This window comes from Cygnus atratus, chromosome 26 (genome assembly GCF_013377495.2).
Source record: "Cygnus atratus isolate AKBS03 ecotype Queensland, Australia chromosome 26, CAtr_DNAZoo_HiC_assembly, whole genome shotgun sequence".
Taxonomy (NCBI): domain Eukaryota; kingdom Metazoa; phylum Chordata; class Aves; order Anseriformes; family Anatidae; genus Cygnus; species Cygnus atratus.
Window position 1 is genome coordinate 1458318 of NC_066387.1, and position 22649 is coordinate 1480966.

The following is a 22649-nucleotide window of genomic DNA, read 5'->3' on the forward strand; positions in this document are numbered from 1 at the left end:
TGACAAGCCATAAGGCGAGGAGAAATTCTGCTCCAGCAGCGTTGTCACCAAGAAGCGGGTGGGAAGGTGCAAGGACGGAGATTTCCCCCAGGGCCAGGAGGCAAAGAGACTTGTTCCAGCCTGCACTGTCCCATTAAAAGCCAGTCCAACTGCCTTGATGGCTCATTTATCTAATTTTCCCTAAGCATGTGCAGGAAGCAGCCGGGGGCTGAGCTCGGGGAAGCGGTGGCAGCAGGAGGAGGGTTGCTAGGGCCTGGGGTTGTGCTGCAGTCAGACATGCAGACAGTTCCTCCCCAGAGATCTGCCCAGACGTGACCCTCTCAGGCGGGGACAATGACTGATAGACTAGCCAAGAGCAGGAGACAGATCCACAGGCACTGAAATTGGGCCACATCAAATAAAATGAAGGAGCCCCCCATCTTTCTCTCCCCAGAATCATTTTACTCTTTGTCTCTTCGCTTTATTTAACGTTGTGGTACAGGCCGGGCCCTGCTCCACAAAGGGCCACGCTCAGGCTCTCAGCAGAGCAGGGGGCAGCTGGGACCAAGCGGTTTCGTGCTGCCGAGGCTCTGCTGGCACCAGGATTCAGGCTGGTACCTTGCTGAGACCCTCATTTGGCCTCGTGTTATCCCCTCTCCCTTGTGTTCACACCTACCTCCAGCTGCCACCGAGCAGCACTCGGCCGGAAAACCGAAGGGCTAGGGAGAAGGCTTTGATGGCAGTCGTTCCTGGAGGTTTTCCTTCATACCCCGGAGCAGGGAGGAAAAGAAAGCAGTGATCGCTGCCCTCCCACCCTGCTTCCATGCAAAATGGGATCCCCTCATTACCGCCTGCGTCCTGCAGAGCTGCTCCTGCTTGGGGCAGCAGGAAATTGCGAACGCACAGCTCACCGCGTGGCCCAAACCAGCCTGGTGGAGATGCTCACCTCAGCCAGCAGGAGCAGCTGGTCCAGAGAAGGTGGATGGGGACAGAGCGGCACAAGGGCTGTTCTCCAGCTCGGCCGCAGGCTCCCTGCAAGGTTTGGTGCAAGTCTCAGGGCCTCCAGGTCTCTGCTTCCCTGGGGATGCAGCCAGGACATCAGCTCGGCCCCACCTCGCAGGGAGTGCGGAGGGCAGGATCTGTCCCCGCTGCGAGACCTTTCCCTCGCAACGAGAGCACACCAGACCTGAAACGCAGCTGAAAGCACTGAAAGCCCCAAGAGCTGAGCAGGGCTGAGCAGCAGCCAGGGGACCCCAACTTCGGGGAAGCCGCCGGGCCATGCCTAAGCCGACAGTGCCACCTGCTGCCATTGCACATCCGTCCCCGTCCCACACCGCGGCGCTGGGGACGGGGCCAGCAAAGGCTTTAAAACAGCTCCAGAGCTGCTCACCCCTCTGCTTCCACACGAAGCCACACGTGTGTGACCCCAAGCACCAAGGCGTGCGCTTCCAAGGGAGCCCCACGCACAGGAGACCTGCGGGGCCAGGCAAATGGTTGGTCCCACAAGAAGAACCCCCAGCCACGACACCCCCGCGGTTAATCCCTCGATAACCCACCCGTGTGTGCCGGACCCCTCTCCCTGATGAGCGAAGTACGCTAGGAGACACCCGGAAAGAGCCTGCAAAGTCAATTAGATTTTTTATTAAATATACATCCTCTCTTGGCACAAATCTTAAAATATATAAACATTATATATAACAAAGTGTCTTCACTGCAATAAAATAGAACTCCAGATCCAAGAAAAGCAGTCCAAATTGACACGCGCACACACATACACACACGCCGATGGTGAGGACACGTCCCGACAAAAGGCATTTAACAGTGTTTGTGCTAAAATATGCATAGACCACACAGGCAGTGAGCAGTGCTGGGAAACCCTGCATCACACGGCGTGTAAGGGGGAGGCAGGGGGAGCGGGAGGAAGCGGCCCCTACAATAAAAAGGCTGTTTTGTAGGATGGCCACCTCCTTTTCTCTGGCCCAGTCCGGTCAGGGAGGGTCCGTGACGTGCCCTGGCTCTCTGCAGAGCCCGAGTACGCGGTCAGACACTGCACAAAGGGCACAGGAAGGATTGCACGGCCTTGCCTCCCCTCCTGCCTGCCTGGAACTGGCACCAGACTCGCTCAGGCTCGCCAAAGTGCTTCTGCCCAAAGTTTCCTTTCGTGCCTCACCTGCTTTTGTGTTCGTGACACCACAGAGTGAAGATGACAGTGCTCGAGTCCTTCTCGGTGGAAGGCTACAAAAACAGAAGTACCACAATTCTTCCAGAGAAGGCAGGGAACTGCTCTGGAAGAGCTCTCATCGAGTACCAGTGCTACACCATGCCACCCATCCCAGGGCTGGCCGTGACTTTGTGCCTCAGGAGGCTGTGATTCCTCTCCCAATCCTTCCACCACGGTCCCACCAGCACCCAGCCTGTCCTCCCGGGGAACTGGCAGGGAACGCAGGGCAAAGGGGTCTGCAAGAAGCCAGCTCAGGTCCCACCTCTGAACTTTCCTCACCTGACCCTCCGAGCCTCCAGAAGTACAAGCTCTCCCCAAGCCGCCGACCCAGCAAGCAGCCACCGTCACAGAGCACGGTGAGCATCACGTGGAGGTACCGACAGAGGAAATGACAAGCAGCATTTCAAGCATGTGGAGAAGGAAAGGCGCTAGACCGGCCAATTAATTCAAGAACCTTTCAAAAAGCCTCCTGCCCCATTACCCAGTGCCTTTAACTTCTTGCCCCCAAACACAGGCATCCTTGCCGGTGAGCAGAAAGCCTCGTTGGGCTGTTTCAGGGATCGCTATCAAAACTGCCGTTTTGTCATTTTGGATGCATTTCATTGGACCTGATTTTCTCGAAGTGCTAGTGCAGGACTAAAGGTGCAGAATCAGGAAGAAAGGGAGAATGGACAAGAAAAAATAAGCACGAATGAATGTTTGGCAGTAATGCATTAGAGAAAATTAAGATACGTGAGTTGAAAATAAAAGCAAGGAATCTGAGAAGAGCAAAAGGAAAAAAAAAAAATCAGAATTTGTGGTAGTAAAGTAGTCCTAAAGAAAAGAAGGACTAGAGGATATTCCTGCTAGACTTGTCTTCTTTCTCAGACCTAAAGGCAACAGACCTTCCTTGCCAGCACACCACAGGCACCTTCCCATTCCAAATCACCATGCCCGAAACTCCTCAGGCACTCATTCCAGGCAGCACAGAGATCTGGAACACGTCACAATTCATGCAAGGATTAAGAGAAGGGAAGAGAACACTCCGTTTCTCCTCTTCTACATTCAAATCAGATAAAAAAAAAAAAAGCTATTTAAAACAGCCCAAAGCAGTAACACAGTTACTCTTTTGCCCAAGAAACAAAAGCACCAAAACCATTACAGACTGAATTCAGATCTCTCTCTGAATGAGCGCTCAGCCTGTAAAACTTGGAAAACCACGTTTGGCTAAAAGTTCGTTGAATTAAAATCAGGTGCAGCTGCTAATTAAAGAACAGCTTCTCTCAGCTCAGTACTTCCGAGCCTGGCTGTACTTCAGGTCTCGATTCTCAGCTCAGGGTCCTCAGGCTCTAGACGAGCCACCCGCACCGCACTCGTGGTGCAAGGGGGGCAATGCCAGGGCCACCCAGCCAGGAGCTGTCTCCTCCCCAGGCTTCCTGTTCATTTAACACATCAGCTGCACTCCTGATGTGGCAGAAGGTACCCCGTGCAAATCCGTCCTCCTGTTCGGTCCCAAACAAGAGGCTAGTCATCCAGTGTAAATCCTTTCTTAGAACCCAGGAGGAATTAAGCCACCTCTGTTGCCACAGGAGTTCAGCGATGCTCAACACCTCCTAAGACAAGGTCTGCTGCGCTTGCCTCCGATGACCTACCGTACTGGGAGCAAAGCAGCCTGCTCAAGCTTGGACGCCACAATTCTGCCCCCTTTCCTGTTCATACAGTACCCACCAGCTGTGCAGAAAGGGCCGTGCCTTGAACCAGCAGCCTCCAAGCTGAGAGAGAACTTGGCATGGATTGTACTCACAGTCGGACACGCATACACACGTACACACAGTCAACCACTGACTCTCCTCGTTGGTCTGTACCTCACTTTTGTGGTAGGATGCAACTGCCTTCGTGTTTCCTCCCTGGGCCAAACAAGAGAAAGACAAGAGCAGAAGTAATTGGCTTCTCCATTGGAGAAAAGAAATCAGAGCTCTTGCGAAGGACTAAACCTTTCACACCCAAATGAAGAAAACAGATGATAATCTTCCATTAACAACGGGAGCAAAAAAATATACAGATTTCATGGCTACCATCTCTGAAGACTCTTATGACGACACCTAACGTTAATTACAAGGTAAATCAGTGACTGCAGTCAAGTTTCACAAGGGAAATCATCATCTGTGGGCTTAGAGGCAGAAATTACTGAGGTTAATATCCCGCCCATCCACAACCATTTAAAGTACGATTGACCCCATGTTTTGGGATCAACACGCATGCTAATACTTCAGAATGCTGACTCTCCACCATGACCACAAAATGGAAGCACAGGTGCTCGATTCCTAGGGAAATATTTGGCATTAGAAGCAAGTTCTGCTCCAAAGAACAAGTGCAAAGACAAAAGAAAGGAGAAAGCTATTTCTACCAATTGTGCAATTACCTCCATTCCCATTAATAAAGCCGTGACACAAGGCTCGAACTACAATGACTAAAATATATACACCAGAGAAGAACAGCTTTTAAATTATGCCTTATTTTTCTTTTGTATGTTATCTCCCCTCTACATGAACTATATCAGCTGGAAAGGGATTTTTAATCTTGGCTCGTGGAATCGGATTCGCAGAGAAGTCTAAAGCTTGTTGTGACCTCTCTTGCACTCCAAATTTAATACAGGAATGGAACATAAAACAAAACCACCCTCAAATCTCCATTTCTCTGAAGCCTGACTTGAAATAGAAACAATGAAAGGTACTTTACCATTCATTTTCAAATTGCAACTGGAAACGATTGGCACTATATTTCATTTCTGAGGGGTCAATACTGACTGTGGAGCCCATTCTCCTGAGGACACAGTTGGTCCAGAAGAACTCCAGGAACAAAACCAAGTGGGCTCAGGTACGGATTAACGAACGGAGTTGACGCAACCTACACAGCAGGCAAATGACAACACGGTTGTTCGCAAGCAGGGCCAGCAGCTTTAGGTGACTACTAGGCTGCCTTCACCAGACAGAAACAGCCTTTCAGGGTAGCTAGATCTGCATCACACGTGCATCTTTGAGATGTTTGTTCTTGCAAAACACATAAAGCAGCAACAATAATACTGAAAGATATAACTGCTCGGAATTTAAGTATGTAACAGTTCTTTTTCTCGTCTAGGGCACAGCCTGCCAAATCCCTCAGAAAATGCTGCCTTTAAGACCATGACAACAATGGAAGGGTGCAGATGGCCCGAAAGCACTACTGCAGTTCAACTCAATCCAGTTTGCGAATCCAGGCACAGCCCCTAGTCAATGACACTGACAAACATAAGAATTTGATTTACAAAACTGCTCAGAACTTTCCTCCCCTGCTGTCTACAGTCTTTGGTAATCTCGGAAGGACACTGCAAGCAAGGGATATTTTATGCAACTCAACCCAGAAATGAGAAGAACATTTGAAAAAGGGCAGCATTTCCAGCCACAGCTCACATTCAACATCCAGAACAAAAGAAGTGACCCGGACCTGTTAAATCCTGCTGTGTCCTGCTTTACAGAGACCCATGCTTACAGGTCAGAGGAATCTGGAATTCCCCACAGATTAACTGGAATATTGCACTTGGCAGACTGCCTCCAGCTAACACGTGTGCAGTAAGAGCTGCCTACCAGGAGTAGCAGTCACTTCCCAAATTCAGGAGTTCACTCCAACAGCACCGAGTCCTCTCTTTCATCATCCACCACTTCACCTGCCCACAGAGACCAGGTGAGGAGCCAGCAGCAGCATGTGTTTGTTTGAGAGGCTCCACTCCTGGTATCAAAGAATAAGACAGAAGGATGAGGCAGCTACTCTAGAGGACACAGGTCCACAGAACGGTAAGAAGAACTTCTTTTAGGAAAGGGTTAGTTTCAGGTTGAGGTTTCCAAACAACACAGAGGCTCGTTAAAGAGAAAAAAAAAGGGAAAAAAATGAAAAAAAACACCACCACCACAAAGTGAACAAACAAACAAGAAAGAAAAGTTCTCAACTGCAGGAGAGCACGTACAAAGTGAGGGAACACTAGCATTGCTCTTTCTACACGTGTTGTACTTTTCTCCAGCCAGGGCTGTGGGGATTAAGCTACTACCTTTCAACATTAGTGCTGTGCTGTAATTTACGGAGAAGGATCTGCGTCAGGTCAAAGGTCGTGAAGCTTATTCCCACTGCAATTGGACCTTTGACCCAATTCATGCTGAGTCCTTTGTACAAGCCACGGATTAGTCCCTCTTCTCTTATAATCTCCTGCATGGTGAGAAGGATGGAACTGTACGTGTGTCCCATAACCCCCGCCGTCTGCATTCGTCGGCGCACCACATCCAGGGGGTAGGAAGCCGACTGGCCAATCAAGCCTGCACAGGCACCAAACAGAAGCCGCTCCGGAGGCGATGGCTGCGATTTCCCACTGTGATCTGGGAAAGAGAAAGTAGCAGAGGGTGGAAAGCTTCTCACAATAAGCACATGACTAAGGTCAAGTGGGCTGGGAGCCAGAGAGAGGACTGAGCACCAGAGCCCCTGAGATTTCGTTCCCAGTTTGGAAGTTAGCTGATTTGGGATATAACCAAATCCATTCTGCAGTCAGGACTTGCAGAGGAACAAGGAGGTGCGAGATGGAACTCCTACTTTTTTGCAGCTTGCTTTCTTCAAAAGTCTGGAATTGGCAAGAGGGAGGCACAAGGCATCCTCTGCAAGCACAGAATTTAGCAATTGGCTTCAAGGCCGGGAAAAGGACTTACACCACTGAATTCAAACACCCCTAATTGGCCAAAAGCCTACACCATTTCATCTGAAAGCAAAGAAAAAGTTGCTTTTACCTGCATGTAGTTTCTTCAGCGTCTCATAGGTGAAGAAGCTAAGCCCGGCATATGGAATCACTCCAAGGATGGTTGGTGTAAATCCTCTATACAACGTCTTCAATCCTTCCTCTCGGGATATTCGGATGAAGACATGAACAATATTGCTGTACCTAGCACGTGGACACAGGAAAACCAAATCTGCGCTAGTTAGTGCCTGCACGTTCGGGTCATATTTCCAACAGGACTTTCTGAAGGATCAACAATTAATTAATTCAGCTCTGAGCTCATCAGACAGCTCAGAAAGGATTTCAGAAGCCTGTCTGCAAATGGAGAAGCCAGTCACAAGCTCTCCTATAGCCCTATCACAATGTGCTATCCTGTCTATTAGAACTCTTCCAGAGGCATTGTGCCAGCTGGCCTCCTAGCAGGCCAACAAATCGGTTTTTCTAGTGAGGTTTTTGAGTTTCCATCTCCTTCCAGTCCCAGAACTAACCAGGGCTCTGGTCATTTCATCAGTGCTCAGACCCACACAGTAACAGGTTTATTACACCAAAGGCTCCGAGCAAGAAGTGACCCAGAAAATGGGGAAAAAAAAAAGTCATCTGACCTTAAAAGAAAATTCTGCATTTGTTCATGGTGCTAATACTTGCTTTCATTAGGCACTTACATCTCCTTCGGCGTGACAGCCATTCGAGCACGGACCATATCCAAGGGGTAGGTTAACATGGCAGCCGTTGTGCCTGCCAGAGAGCCAGCAATGAATCGAGGAAAGGGTGTCAGCGCTCTAAAGTAAGGTGAGAGAAGAGACCAAACAGATCACCTGGAGCTGGTAACGCTATGTGGCTTTTCAGCATGGCTCTACTCTGTCAGCTACTGAATCCCTATGCCTGTGTACTGAAGAGAGCTGGGGTGGGATGGGGTGAAGCTGCTGTGGTTTGCCACGGCTATTCAGGACTGAGGCCTTAGAGGACAGTAAGCCTGACTTGGGGGTGTCTCAGACACTACATGCCCAAGAGCAAGAGGCTCAGTCCACATGCACATAGAAAAAGGGCTCAGGTAACAGCACAAGGCTGGATCTCATTGCTTCTCCTGCAAAGAAAAGCTCTTTGTTTTGCCTGCCCACTCACAGCACAGGGAAGCGCTAACTTAATGTCTAGGCCACTTCTTGCTCATGCCTCTAGAAAATAGGGTCTTTTCACCAGTATCTCCCCTGTGCAAGACTAAAGCCTTTTGCTCAGCCCCCTCACACGCCCTGTTCTGCAAACCTATCACGAGAGAAGCTGGCACAACTCTGTACCAACAGCTTTCAACTCAGCAAGCCTGCAAACAGCAGAGAAACGTGCTCCCTCCCTACGACCTACGGTCCCACAAACTGCTCCAACTTCCTCTGCAAGGATCAAAGCCATGCTGCATCTTACTTTCCCTGGAAGCCGTAATAACTCCCCAGGAGCTGCTTGTACTCTTCGTGCGCGCAGAACTGAATGGCAGCATAAGGGATCACACGGACCATGGTGGCTGAGTTCCCCCGCCAGAGACTCCAGAAGCCTTCATTGAGGTAGGTGCGATAAATCAGCCTGTAGGCTTCCTGCAGGCAACGGATCAAAGGTCAGAGCAGGAGATCATGATAAGAGGAGTCCAAACAATAGAGGGGGAAAAGGTGACCCTATAGCTTAACCTTTCCAAATCCTCCTTCCCCCCACAACCTCAGTAAGCTGGTATCAGCTGCTTACACTCACAACCCCGACTCCAGAAAGAGACGGCTAAAACCTCTGCTCTAGGGAGACTGAATCAGCTACGTTAGAGCAAAAAACAAGCGGAGCTAGGAAGACAGAGTTTCACATTCACGACATCTTCATTTTCTCTCTGAGGGCAAAGCAAAGAGCTGGACTGATGATGCACAAACCCACTTTTCAACCCAAATTAATCCTCTTAGCATAAGACAGAAACATTTGGATTACACATATTAGCACAGCACACGTGGAACATCTGCAACGCACACGCAACAAAACATCCAGCAAGCCACGACTGCAATCAGCTCCCAGATTCAAGTTTCCTATATATTCTGAAACAATCCCAGTGGTGGCTGAGAGAGAGAAAGCAACCACTAGAGGAGAATTCCTAGCAGAATACAGCTTGGAGCGGAGCCACATTTACTGTAACGTCACAGGTAGAACCTGGAGCACGAATGAGGACTGAGGCCCTTCAGTGCTTGGCACTGGGCAAAAACATTAACAAGAAAGAGTGCTGTCCTCAACAGTATTATAATTATTAAGTATTATATACTGTTTCCAGCCCTCTGTGCTCTTTCACTATGAGTGTTGCTAATGAAACTCAAACAAGGATGTTATATACAAGCAAAAGGTGCTTTCAGGTCTATTACTACCATTAATTAAACACTTCAGGTCAACAGGAGACAGACACATCACCTCACCTTGGCAGAGAATCTTTTTGAAGACACTAAAAAGAAAAAGTGAGTATTAGGGCTTGCGATACATTTAGATTGATCAAAGAAACCATACAGATATGTAAGGAATAAAAATAAAAGCAAAAGAATGAACGCAATAAAAAAAATAAAGATTCTTTATAACAAAGAAAAAAGATTTCCCAAATACACTTTAGCAGATGAGTTCATTTTCCCGCCTACTTTTATGGAAATGCTCAGTTTTTCACTTCTTAAAGCATTAAAAGTAGTAAATAACAATTGTAATAAAAAAAAGAAACACCCATAACTGATTTCAGTAGAGCATTTCCATGCATAGGTTCCAGACTAATGCCAGAATCCATCCAAGAGCGGGTCTGTTTAGCGAGGCTCCATGCAACAATGGTTTCATCCTAACAAAACTCAGATGAATGCTCAGTTTCTTTTCTTGCATCCATTCAAATTGACAGCATCTCTTTAACTATGTAATACACAAGGCATTTGGAAGCAAGATTTGTTTGGCGTACGGCAGCTCTGTTTTGTAACATTCCTACTGCAGGAAGAAAACCCAGGCTAAAACCCGAACAGCAACGCTAATGAAACGTGGTTCCAATTAAGTGTCTATTGCAGTTTCTTTCAAACTCCTTTGAGACTTGTAACCTCTCAAGTGTATCAAACAATCACATGCAAATACATTTTCACCATGCTGCTCCTTTATGCAATTCAAACTTTTTTTTTTTAAAGAACTAAAAACACCTCAATGACCACTTGCAGCTGACTCTGCAATGGAATAAAAATCTTTTCCCCAGCTCCCACAGGAAAATCCTTCACTCTCTCGACCAAGGACCTTCCTAGCTCACACGACCCAAAGATGCTTTCCCTCTTCCCTTTCTGTGAAGAGGGCCTGTAACAAAAACCTCTACAACAGCAAGAGTAGGAAATCCATTAGATAACAAAAAGTTGGTCAAAACAGGCAATTTTTAGTCATAGCCTTTGCAACAAGCTAAATGGGCCAAACCAAACAGGTCTTTTTATAACACTCAGGCCTGTGCATATTAATGGTGATTTACACGGACAGCTGTTGACTCACCCTAATTCTGCAGTTTCCATCTCACCTCTGATCCTGACATTTCCAGCCTTAGATGAACTACGGTGCCTGCTCTGGTGAGAAAGCACAGCACGTCCTCACTGTTGCACAAGCATCTGGTCGCAGACGCAATCCCAGCCTGCACCCACCCGAGGCTTTAGCTCCCCACAGCTTTAACGCCCTGATCTATATCCCTTCCATTCCAGACCTCGGCCCCTGCTATGCCAAGAACGAAAATCATGTCAAACGAAAGTCAATTTAAAATTAAATCTCATCCAGGGATTAGAGTAAACCTACCCAATTCGTTCAATCTGGGATGGCAACCAGATTTAGAATTCTTGGCCTCACAAAACGTCTGCTGCATCAACCGTCTGCACCCTTCCCCCTGGGACAATCAACGTAGCTGATGGCTCCTGCACTGAAACAGGGAACTGAAAAGAACCCATGATGGGGTTGAACCCCAAACCCCACTAAATGCATGAGAATTTCCTATTCCCATCAGCTGAATATCATTTTCAGTTACACACTAAGTTTGTGGGCTCCAAAAAGCATTTTGTAATACAAAGCTAGGTATGCCAGCCTCATTGTCTCTCGCAGCACTTCTCATAATTAACCTCAACTCTAACCAAACCAATTGAGCTGGAATACAACGCAACTCTTACTAGGGAAGACTGCACACATTCGAGCAGGCACAGCCTGGCATCCAGCCTTCAGCAGGAAACTCAAACAGCTCAATTGCATCCTTCCAGTTTCACCACATCCCCTTACACTGCTCCTTTTCCCTCCTGAAATTATTTCTCCAAGTTGAACAAGCGCAGAAATGTGAAATGATACCAACAATCCCCTCAAACGCAGCCTTTCCAGTGTCTGTTTATTCTGCACTCCAAAGCTCTGCCTTATGTCACAGAAGGCACACGGCCACCCAATGCTCACAAGCCACAGTCATCTGCCTCCAACCAGCAGTACGTGCACCCGCATTACACTGAAATAGCAAAACCCCTGCTGACTTGGATCCAGGAGCATGGTCCAGATGAACAGCTGATTAACATCTGCAATAATCCTACCAAAAAAAAAATCAAACAATGGGTTTCCAGACTCGATTCATTGTGGTAATGTCGCTATTCTGTCTGCATCCTGCCAGGTCTCTGCAGGTCGAAGCACTGCAAGACAGGCTGGCCGCACAGGTTTGGTGCTGGTTTGGATTCTGCTAACAATAAAGTAAGAGTATTTTGCAAAAGCCAGCAGGACTTACCTTGAAACATGATTTTCGTCCTATCCAGTGGAGCTACTGCAGTTTTAGCAACAGCACCAGCCAATGCACCAGACATCAGGGAGTTGAGAACCTTCTTTTGCTCCTGGACACCCTGGAGCAAAGTATTGTTTAGCGTGACACGGATGATCCTACACAAAAGTTGTAATATTTACCTCCACCCAAGGACATGGATGAGCCAAACTCAGGTGTGTGCACCCACATTATCCTGCAATCTAAGTCCTATGAGCAAACAAACTCTGTGGTACAGCAACGCCATCGGACACTCGTTGCACTGTGTCCCCAGAAATGCATCTGAATTGTTCTGTCACATTGTTTGCAAGAACTTCCCCATCCCTTCCAGCCCTGTATGGGAATGTTCTCTACCTGCCAACGCAGGTAGGAGTGCTTTTCAAAAAAGCAAAAAAAAAAAAAAAAAAACCTTCTCAACACTCAACTAAAGAGGTCTCTTTCCTCTGCCAAGGACCAAGAATATTCTTTATGGCTCTTGCTTTAGCTTCCCTTCAACAGACAAGGACCAGCAGCCGGCCATTTTCAGTTACTCCATTTCTCAGACAAAATCTCTTCATGAAAGACTTGAGACAGCTAAAAATCAATGCCAGGATTTTGGAAATGTCAACATTCCCTTCAAAATGGCAAATTCCAAGCACAATAAATTCCTGGTCAGTTCATTAAGAACAAAGCTCAGACTTGCCTGCCAAAATGCCAAGTTCCAAGGTCTGCCACCTCTCACAAGCACCGTTTTCTCCTTATTAAGGATTTCTAAAAGCTAAGTCACTAGCTGCTCATGATTTAGCCATGTACAGAAGTTAAATTTCTCTTTTGCCCTTCTAGTAACACACATTGTCCCCCAGATCCCAGGAATAAAACACGACAGGCTTCCTACTATGATAAATGGAATGGAAGCGTTTCTGTTATTGACATTCCTGCCACAGCTCATATTTATAAAGCAGCTATCTTCTCATAACACATGGGCAGAAAGCAAGTAAATGACTTGAAATCTAACACCGTGAAGGTTACGGACTGAAAGACAAGTCAAGCCCGGGTTTAAGAATGTTAACTTTTGATATGCTTTGTGTTTTCATAGAGGAGTTAACAATTTATTTATTTATTTATTTTTTATTTTTACCCCCTCAGAATGCTTCCCAGCTAAAAAAAGTTAATTTTTACTACAGAAATACATGGTTCAGTTCAATTTTCCTGTCCAGTCTCTGCCTGTTGGGTGCCAAATGCAAGGTTAGCCACACACAGGCAGCGCTGTGTGAACTTCAGCCCAAGTTCTGGCCTCACACCTCTAGCGAGGCGATTCCACACGAGCAGAAACCCTGATCTAAACCAGAGCAAGGTTCACTGCAACTTTCTCTCCCAGTGTTTCTAACAGGAGCTTATTAACACAAGAGCAGGAAAGCAATGCTTATGGCTCTCTTCCCAGCTCTTCCACTGAAGACATAACAAGACGTAACCTTGAACAAGGAACACAGCCCTGCCTGCCTGTCAGCTCCGAGCCATGCCCAGCCTCTTCCCAGAGGGCTGGAGCCACTTGGCTGTCCTCAGAGAAAGCCCAAGTGACACGTTACGGGGCTTGTACATACACTGCAGCTCTTTCAGGACTCTGCAGCTCAAATCTCATTGAGATGCTTCCTTTAGAGCAGCCACCCAGCTCTCCTCTCAGCCCCACTGCATGCATCCCCAAACCCCGTGCTCTTACCTCTGAAGGAAGATGAGTTGATGCAACTGGCTCCACATCCTGCCGTTTGAAATCCACTTGACCTTCTCTCACACCATTACCCATACCAGTTGCACTTACAAGCGGGCAGGAGACCTACGGCTCCTGTGTTGAAAACAAGAACAAAGCAAGCGTTAGCGTCAGAAGCAGCGAATACCCCGGTAACAAGAAAACCTGGGCAGGAAGGAAGGGTGACTGACTCACAGGGCCATTTTCAGCAGGAAAACCCCAGTCCCAAGCTCCCAAAAGAGCCTTCCTTAGAGGTGCAAGGATGTGTGTGAGGGGAACTGGGGGAGGAAGGTGCTTCGGTGCTATCTAAGAACCGTGCCATTGATCACATTCGCTCTTTTCACTCCCTAAGGAACTCAGCTGCAAGATTCAAAATCAAATGCACAGTTTCTAGGAGCAAAGAAACAGATCCTGTTCTGCCCTCTTCCAATGCTCACAGGGAGGATTTTGGTCGCTGCCCATTCTGCCTGCTCTAGATCATTCAGATATTGGAGAAGACATACTGAAATTTAAAACCCGGGCCTGGAAAATGGAAGAAGTCGTCACAGCAGTCCATCCAGAAAGCCTGCCATAAGCAACTGGAGGTTATTTTAAGGAGCAGATAGCTCCAATGCCTCACACGTGCCATAAGGGCTATTTTGATGACAGTGCCGATTTGACTGAGAGCAGCGCGGCGGTGACTTCAGAACTCCTTTTCTCCCAGCTGCAGTGCACGTGTGCTCGTAGCCAGTGAGACAGCGTGGTTTGCACAGATGTTTCTCGCTGCGAAACAAGCTCTCGTTTGTCTCGTGAAAGGAAAGGTCAGTCTAACCTTAGCTGCAGAGCATAAATGCAGAGATAGCTTCTATTTAAAGTGTTAGCACTTTGGCATCTGGCTTTCTAGTATTTCTGCTTTTTTGACGCAAGTTTTCATCCTGAGTTATGCAGAAAGGAAAGGGCTAAAGCCTGAAAAACTTGAGCTGGCACAGAAAGCCAGTCTCCCCGTTTTGAGTCTATTCACAAACGGGGCGTAACTACAAAGATCAGTTTTCTAAGTGACGAGACCGCTCCAACAGCCCCTTTTCCCCATCTTTAGCTTCCTTTCAAGGAATGCGCTATTAGGAAATCTCAATTCCCCGACTGCTCCCCGGTTCTAGCACAGCCTTCTTGCGTGTCCTCCAGCAAGTTGCTTCACCTCTGCCCCATCTGATGCCTAGGAAACCCGAGGCACAACAGCTTGCTTACTTGGAAAGGCCGTCTCAAGACCTTTTTTTTTTTTCCTTTCCTTTTTAACAATCTCGAGACGTTATATGCTTGTCAGCACCTTTCATACTTGCTGACCTATTTTTCCCCCCCCACATCGCTCTCATAAATTAGTGCCAGACTTCACTTTCAAAACCCCTTGGTTGCAGCGGAGATATTAACGGAAAGCCAGAGCCAGATCAGCTCTGTCTGTATTCGTGCATGACCAATTTGTGATGATGAAGCTAGGCATGACCCACGCGCTCACTCCAAGGGAGGACAAACACGCCTGGGTATCTTTAATAGCAGACATCACTTGCTAGAGCTCTGGAAAGACACTTATCAACGTGCTTACAACTCCTGAGGGTGTTTTCAAAAAGAGGAGCTCTCAGGATGCTGCTCAGAGAGTAATAACTCAAGGTTTTAATGAAAGATAACATCTGATAGTCCGAAGCACGACCTAAACGGCATCGCCATTTGCACCTGAAGAGTTCTATCGTGGACGCCTGGTCACATCAGACTGTGAACTAAAATTCCTGTAAGGCTCAGGAGCGAAGATGATTCGTAGCACTGCAGAAAAAAGCACTTCATTAAATTATTTTGAAGAACACAGTCTGTTGACTATTCCTAATTACTGTCTCCGCTTATTTCCTTTCCTTCTCATCTCATGAACCTGGAAAATTTATTGTAAAGTGATGTCTTTCAGCAAAAGCCTGAGAGAAATCACAGGCAGAGATGTTATCCCCAGCTATTTCAAAAAAAGAAATGTAGGTCACAATATCAGATTTATCTCTACCAAAAATAAACCCATAAAAATAGAACTCATGCTAAAGAGCTTAGGAATGCAATCTACAACTTTGTTTTAAGATGTTATTTTGGAAGATGATTGAGAAAGACGACTAAAAGGAAATCTCAAATACTAAGCTGCTATTATGAGGCCTGGACCTATTTTAGAACATGCACGTCTGTAAAGATGATATCCATTTACTCGACAATATTCTCTTTGATACTCTTCAGAGCTGCTCTGTTCTTTATTTTTAGTGTCTGATGCCCTGATTTACAAACACCTGTCTATATGCTCAGTTTTACACATTAAAACTGCCCACGTGTTCTACAGGAATATAAGCCCTGAACTCGCAGAGCCTTAAATGCAGAAGCACAAAAGCAGTATTTATTATTTGTAGTCCCATTTGCTCGCTTCAAAGCAACACAATATTTTATTTTGGAGTTGGGCTGGATTCTGACTTTGTTATTAACCAAATCCTGGCTGTTACGACTAATGATGCACATCAGAGACAGAGAATAGAACTCTGCTTTTAAGTTTCACTGTGAATCTGTAGGGCCCAGCCATCAGAAACCAGACATTATCTTGCATATATACACACACACACACACACACATATATATATATATCAGGCTCCTTCATTAAGTAATCTACAGAAACCCAATCCGGAGCAGCTGGACATTTTTAAGATCTTTGTATTTTGTATAGACCCATACGCAGCCATTACTTACACTTCCAAAGCCAAGGGAAACAAGAAAAAATAGCTGCAGATCAGATTGGCTTTTTATACCACGCTTCTGTGTTATTTATATTGTAGTTACACGAGTCTGTGTCACATATCTGTAGCCAGACTCCTCATACAAGCTGTAGAGCAAAGCATTCCCCTAAAGAATGCATAATCAGAGAGGAAAACTGCTGGCGAATGCAGGTTCAAGAGTTAAAGAGGTTTCATGAGTAACATACACCTTGTTTTTACAACAAAGCTCACGAGAGTTTATTGAAAGCACAAAGCACCTACTCTGGCATCCAGTTTCAACTCCACCACAAAATGCTGCCTGTAACTCAGCCGTGCTAACTCGCAGGCACAGATTAAAGCTTATTTACCAAGTTGCAAAAGAGGAAAGCTCAAGCCCTCCCTTCTGGCGGCGGCACCTTAGACAAGCCGACGAACTTCGCTGCAATGGACTCTTTCCTGATCGTCCTTTGAGCCTCGGGACTCTTTCTAGAGACGCTGCCCGGACCCTGGCAATTGCAGGAGCAGTTGTGTGCTAAAACAAGTTCCATTCTCTGCATACCGCGAGACGCAGAGAATATGCTCTGCACATTAAAAACCGGAGCATTGTTAGCCTTCCCTTCCCATTCTCCCAGCTCTCTCTAGCGGCACTTAATGAATACCTGAACAAGTTCAATCAAGCTGTCAAATTGACTCGCTGACAAGTTAGACATTCTACTTTTCTTGGTGGTGATTTTGATTAAAAGGACAGGCAAGACAGAATCGAGTTATTCAGATGATAAAAGCAACCTACTAGGAAGAATGTCTTACAGGCAGGTGCCAGCTCATTGCCCAAAGCAGGGGGGGATTCAGAGAAAAACAACTCCAGCTCTCCAAGTCACTTGTGAATCCAATCATGTTCGAATGAAATAGCTACAACAGCATCATATTTGAAATTACACAGCCTTCAGATAATTAGTTTCTCATCAGAAGAGCCAAGGCGCTTCAGAGACCAGCATCACAACCAAGGATCGAGCCCAAGTTCTCCAGTTAGGGCGTTCAAAATTAAGATCACGTCGCTAAAGAGAAGGTTTGCAGCTCATCATGCATTCACCTATTTCACAATTAAACCTTATTTAGAAGTCGGACTTCACGTCACTACGACACGACCAGCCCCAAATCCCTCCTTTATGTGTTTTGCCAGGTAGGCACGCACGTTCCTGCAGCAGCTCAGCCCCAAAAACCTGCAGGAAGAGCAGGCAGAGGAAGGTGCAGGGCCGGGCTTTGCACCAAACTCCCAGCTGGCCGGGAGGACGTCGCGCTCCTCATCCTCTCCACGGTGCTCCCGTTCTGCCAGCACCTTTGGCAGCCCTGAAACTACCTGTTTATAGCAAAATGCCTTAACCGCAAGAGCAGCCCCAGTCATTACGGTTTTCACAGTAGTAGGCAGGCAGAAAATAGTAGGCAGGCAGAAAACAGCAGAAGTCTGGGCACCCAGCCCAGAGACTGGCTGGCAACGTGTCATTACCAAAAAAACATGTTTGTCTGCTACTCCCCGGTGGAATTTAGACCTGTCACAAAACACTAAGATTTCTGAAAGAATGTCATCTATCCAGCAAGAACAGCAGATAGATTGCAAAGCAAACAGTCATCACCAGCAGCTATCTGAATGCCAACGGCTGCTATTTTCTAAGAAATGTTTGCTTTTTGCTCAGACAACCCCAGCAGCAATTACAATAGGAGTTCAGAGCGCTGGACATGGGAGTGCCCTGACAGCCAGGTAAAGGTAAAACCACACCACTTCAGCAGCCAAGAGCTGCTATGACTCTGTGCCACACGAAATGCACTCCATTCATGAGACAGGCAGAAGAACCTCAGCCCTGCTGCCCACTTCTCTCCAATCGCCACCAAAAACGCGGATTGTTACCTGCTCCTGAGGACAGAAAGCAAGCAGCACCCAGGAGCTCGCAGCATTTTTTTATTCACCGACTGGGAGTTGTGGGCAGACAGCTTGCAATGCAGGAGGATTACGGCAGCCCTGGCAGCAGGTTCCTGCCATTAAAACGTGAAGAGTAAAAAGGGATCTCTGCAACCACCGCATCCACGTGGCTTCCAGCCCGGAGCTCTTCACGAGTTTACCAGCACAGAGTGCATCAAGCATCCCAGAAAAGGACCTGCAACGCACGCGGACTTAGGAATGACACAAAAACGAGACAAATTTTGCATTAAACCAAATAAATTCAAACCAGATAAATTCAAAGTGAAGTACTTCATTGCCCATAGTACAACGAAGACAGTTACTTTAGGTTTTCACTTGCTTATACTTCCTAAAGGCCTAGTAATAACAGCAGGATTTCTGCTCTGCCTCTGATACACGAACATTCAAACCTCTCTTACACGTGGTTCCCCAGACGATGTCCTCCTCGAGAAGGAACACACCGATTGCTGTGGACTGCACGGCACCCGTCGCACTTCCAGCCCACAGGCACTGCACGAGCCCGATGTCACAGCTGAATCACCGAATCGTAGGGGTTGGAGGGGACCTCAAGAGATCACCGGGTGCAACCCCCCTGCCAAAGCTCACCTCTGGGGCAGCGCACTGATCGACTCCACGCAGGTAAAGTCACTGGGACAACCCCCCTCAGACACGTCAGCTTCTCGCATTACTCCGGAGCTATCCAGTTCCTTAGTTTTCCTTTTTTATTGCGTTGTTAACGCCACTTGATAAAAGCATATAATTAAATCGGGGGAAAAAAGAGAAAACCGAGAGGGTTCCCGCAGAAATCTTCACACGTTTTTCCCAGGCAGGCTGAAGTTAAACAGTACCCAGGGAAGTCACTCAATTAGGTTGCCTTCGATTGTTAAACTGAGCAATTGAGCCTGACAGAGAAAGAGACGTGGTAAGAGCTGAGATTACTGCAGCCTTAAATTCACCCTTGGAGCAAAAGCATCTCAGAAAAATCACAGAAAAAAGGGCTGGAACGCTCAGAAGAGGGGGATGAACTATAACTAGACGGCCCCCTGAGGTCCATCTTTGCCTTCCAGTTTGATTAAGCCATTAAAAATCAAAACCAGATATGCCCTGCAGACTCAGCTCTCTTCAGTCACATTCATCTTGCAGTTGCATATAAATCTGATCCCAAAACATTAGCTCTGAGTAGTCCGTTGCATTTTTCCTTTAAAGGCCTGTACAGAAACTGTCAGCATGACTTTAAAGAATCATTGACAATCTAATTAAAAGACTCACCAAAGGACAGTATCTGGAAGTGTTTAATTTTTCACATGCTTTCTTAGCTCCAAAGTACAAAACGAATGCTCCTCCTCCCTCCCTCAGCCAGAGAGGACTCAAAGCTGCCAGTAAAACAGGATGAAGATACAAATTCTTTGCATGGTTTTAGATTACCTGACTCCAGGCAGTTGCTGAACACTGAGGAGCAATATCTAAACCTCTGCTAGCGAGGGCAGCTTGGCTATTCACAGCAGTCTAAGAGATTCACGTCTTGAACTAAGCTTGGAACGAATGCATGAGCCACGAACAGAGAAAATCTTGGCAAGAAAAAACAGTGCCTCATTCTTCGGTTTGTAAGAGACGACTGTTGCTGGGAACACCTCGACAATGCTCTCCACAGCCAAAAACCCGAAGCCCAGCTCTTATCTGCAAGGCAGACAACCGCTTTATCTGCAGGGGACTGAATGGCTGAGGCCTTCTGCTGAATCCACTCCTTTTGTCAGGCAGGGATCGCCTCCCTTTAGAAACAGAAGGCAGTAAACAAACAAATAAAACAGGCACATGAGGTCCCAAAGCGCCAGATCCCAGCAGAGTCAAAATTTCTGAACTCAAACTGAGATTATTTGAAACACAAGCAACAAAATGAGCTATCTTTGCCAGGAACTATTTCGATACAGTAACTGATAATTACAGTCTCCGCTCTAAAATCCTGATGTTTTAAAACACATGTGGAAAACAGAATGAACTGACATCTTCCATCATTAAGAAGAAGCCACAAGCGTCCCAAGCAGGTGACATTTGCTAACCTCAACGCTTTCCGCATCGACTATCGGAGTCATGCCAGGCCATGAGCCCCACCCCGCTGTTGCGGTCACCTCTTGCATACAAGCAGTTGAGGCAGAGCTGAGCATCCCTCTGCTCAGGGCGCTGCACATTTCGATTGAGGTTGTTAGACTAGCAGCACTAACCCTCCCATGACACCGACACACCTTCATCATTAATCATTAATTGCTCAACAGCAAGGAGGAGCAGATTTAAACTGTAACTAGAGAGCAGAGCAGTCCTCCAGCACTCGTTTTTTCTCGTGACCTGGAGTAAGTTGTTCGCATTTCAGTTCGCCTTTCCGTAACAAGTGATCTCCCCTCATGAGACGGTCACCAGGAAGATTTATATAGCATCTGGAAAACGGAAAACACTGCGGTGGGAAGCACTGGCATCGGTTTCACGTAAGGAAGGTGTAAACCTAAATGCATCTTCATACAACAAACAGCAAAGTCACTCGAAGAAAGTCCTTTCTGGGTCGTGAGCTTTTTTTCTGACAGCAAACCCGCCTGACCTGTACCGAGCCCATCTGCTTCATCAGGTAACCACACACCCAAGGCCGCAGCGGTGCCCGCCTTGCATTTTAGGTGACCTCTCCAAACAAAGGTTCATTTGGGTAAACATACCCAAAAACGCGCGTTCTCGGTTGGGCCCGCCTGAGCCAACGCACAAGCTACAGCTGCAGGTCAAGCAAAAAGAGATGACTGCAGCTCCTGACTCATCCCACGGCGCTATCGGGAGCTGAAATTCCCCTGCCCGAAGCAATCACTGGGGCCAGAGAGTTCCTGCTGAAATCCAACACCAAGGACAGTCCCGTCCCGTCCCCCCTCCACGGCAGCTCTCTTCCAGACCAGCCTTCAGAGATCCTAAATGATGATTTTAACTTGTGTTCAATATTCACAGCCCTAGTGGGATGTAGGTAAGGATGCTCAGAGTTAGCCAGAACCCAGCCCTGGCATTCTGGACACCCAACCCCAGGATTATTTTTAAGCACGCTCACCCACAGGTTGTTGGTGTGACTCCACCGACCCGCTGGTACCCTTATTACTTGGTCTCCCTTCCCGCAGCTGTTTTGCAACACCCACAGACGTCTCTCCTGTTCCTTTACGCACACCCTTCTCCCAAACCAGAGGCACTTAAAAACCAGAATGTTTTCCAACGCTCTAAATCCACCAAACCACACGCAAAAACACGTCGCAAAAAGCACACAGCGTCCAGAAAAAGCTCTGCACTCAACGTGCGTGAAGCACGGGAATCCAACCAAAAAGAGCCAAGTGACGGCAGGCTCCAAACCCTCTGTAAATTCACAGCCACCGGGAAGGGGACAGCCAGGCAAACCCAAACGCAGCTCCACCTCCTCCAACCTTCACGGGAACACAGGTTTTAGGTCAATTAAGTGATGGGGGAACCAGGTGCCAGGCTGGTGGCGCAGCAGGTTACGCCGCAAAGATGCCACAACCTCCAGCGTTGGCCACGGGTCTTCTCGCCTTCCGGCTTCACCCAACCCGAGCCGTGTCTCCCATCCCCAAATGTGAAGGGGGGTCCCCCCTGACAGGGGAAAATCACCCCACTCTGCAACTTCTGGCTTACGCTGGAGTGGGATAAAAGCGAGAAGGCACCGAGGTCCATGTTTATCGCCTCCTGTGCCCTGTGACATCCACCCCACAGCAGAAACACCTGGCGCTGTCGGCTCCACACCTGCTCGAGAGGAGCAGAAATCCCCACACCGACCATTTTTCACATCCAAGGGCGCAGCTGGAGACGCGAGCGTGCCCTCCCGAGCCCGGCTTCCACCCAAGGGCTTCGAAGGAGAAGCGGAGCCTGCGAGGAGCTCGCCTCAGGCACCCGCCTGGCACCGGGAGGGGGGGGAATGGAGATAACGGGGCTGGGGGGGGGTAACGGGGCCGGGGGGTAATAGGGCAAGGGGGTAACGGGGCCGGGAAGGGAGGGGGTAGAAGGGTGAGGGGGTAACGGGGCCGGCCCCGCAGCCCCCCCCGGACCCCCGCAGCCCCCCCGAGACCCCCTCAGCCCCCCGGACCCCCGCAGCCCCCCGGGGACCCCCTCACGCCGCAGGACGGCCGCAGCCCCCGCCCCGTCCCCACGGGGCGCAGAAGCTGCGAAACCCAACCGGCGTCCCCCCGGCCCTGCCCGGGCCTCGAGGCCGCGGAGCCGGGCGGACAGGGCCCATCCGGGACCCGGCAGCGGGGTGCGGGGGCCCCGCTCCCGGCCCGCACTCACCGGGGCTCGGCTCGACCGCGCTCTGCTCCCGGCCGCCAGGCCTCCTCCCCCCTCCCACCCCCGGCAGGGCTTCGGAGGAGGCGGGGCCTTTCCAGCCGGGCAGCCAATCAGCGCCGAGGGGCCGAGGTGCCGCGCGAGCCGAGTGGCCGAGAGGTGGCTGACGGGC

The 22649-nt window shown here is 48.3% G+C and overlaps 1 protein-coding gene across 1 annotated transcript; it reads right to left on the bottom strand.

The window, feature by feature from the left end:
• Positions 1–1600: 1600 nt before the first annotated feature.
• SLC25A42 (solute carrier family 25 member 42) lies at positions 1601–22556 on the bottom strand. Its single transcript, XM_035569815.2, has 8 exons — positions 22484–22556; positions 13451–13573; positions 11725–11836; positions 9398–9423; positions 8385–8551; positions 7634–7750; positions 6985–7136; positions 1601–6582 (listed from the first exon to the last, which is right to left on the bottom strand). The coding sequence occupies exons 2-8, from the start codon at positions 13532–13534 to the stop codon at positions 6257–6259; spliced, it is 984 nt and encodes a 327-aa protein (XP_035425708.1). The 5' UTR covers positions 13535–13573; positions 22484–22556; the 3' UTR covers positions 1601–6256.
• Between the last annotated feature and the right edge of the window lie 93 nt (positions 22557–22649).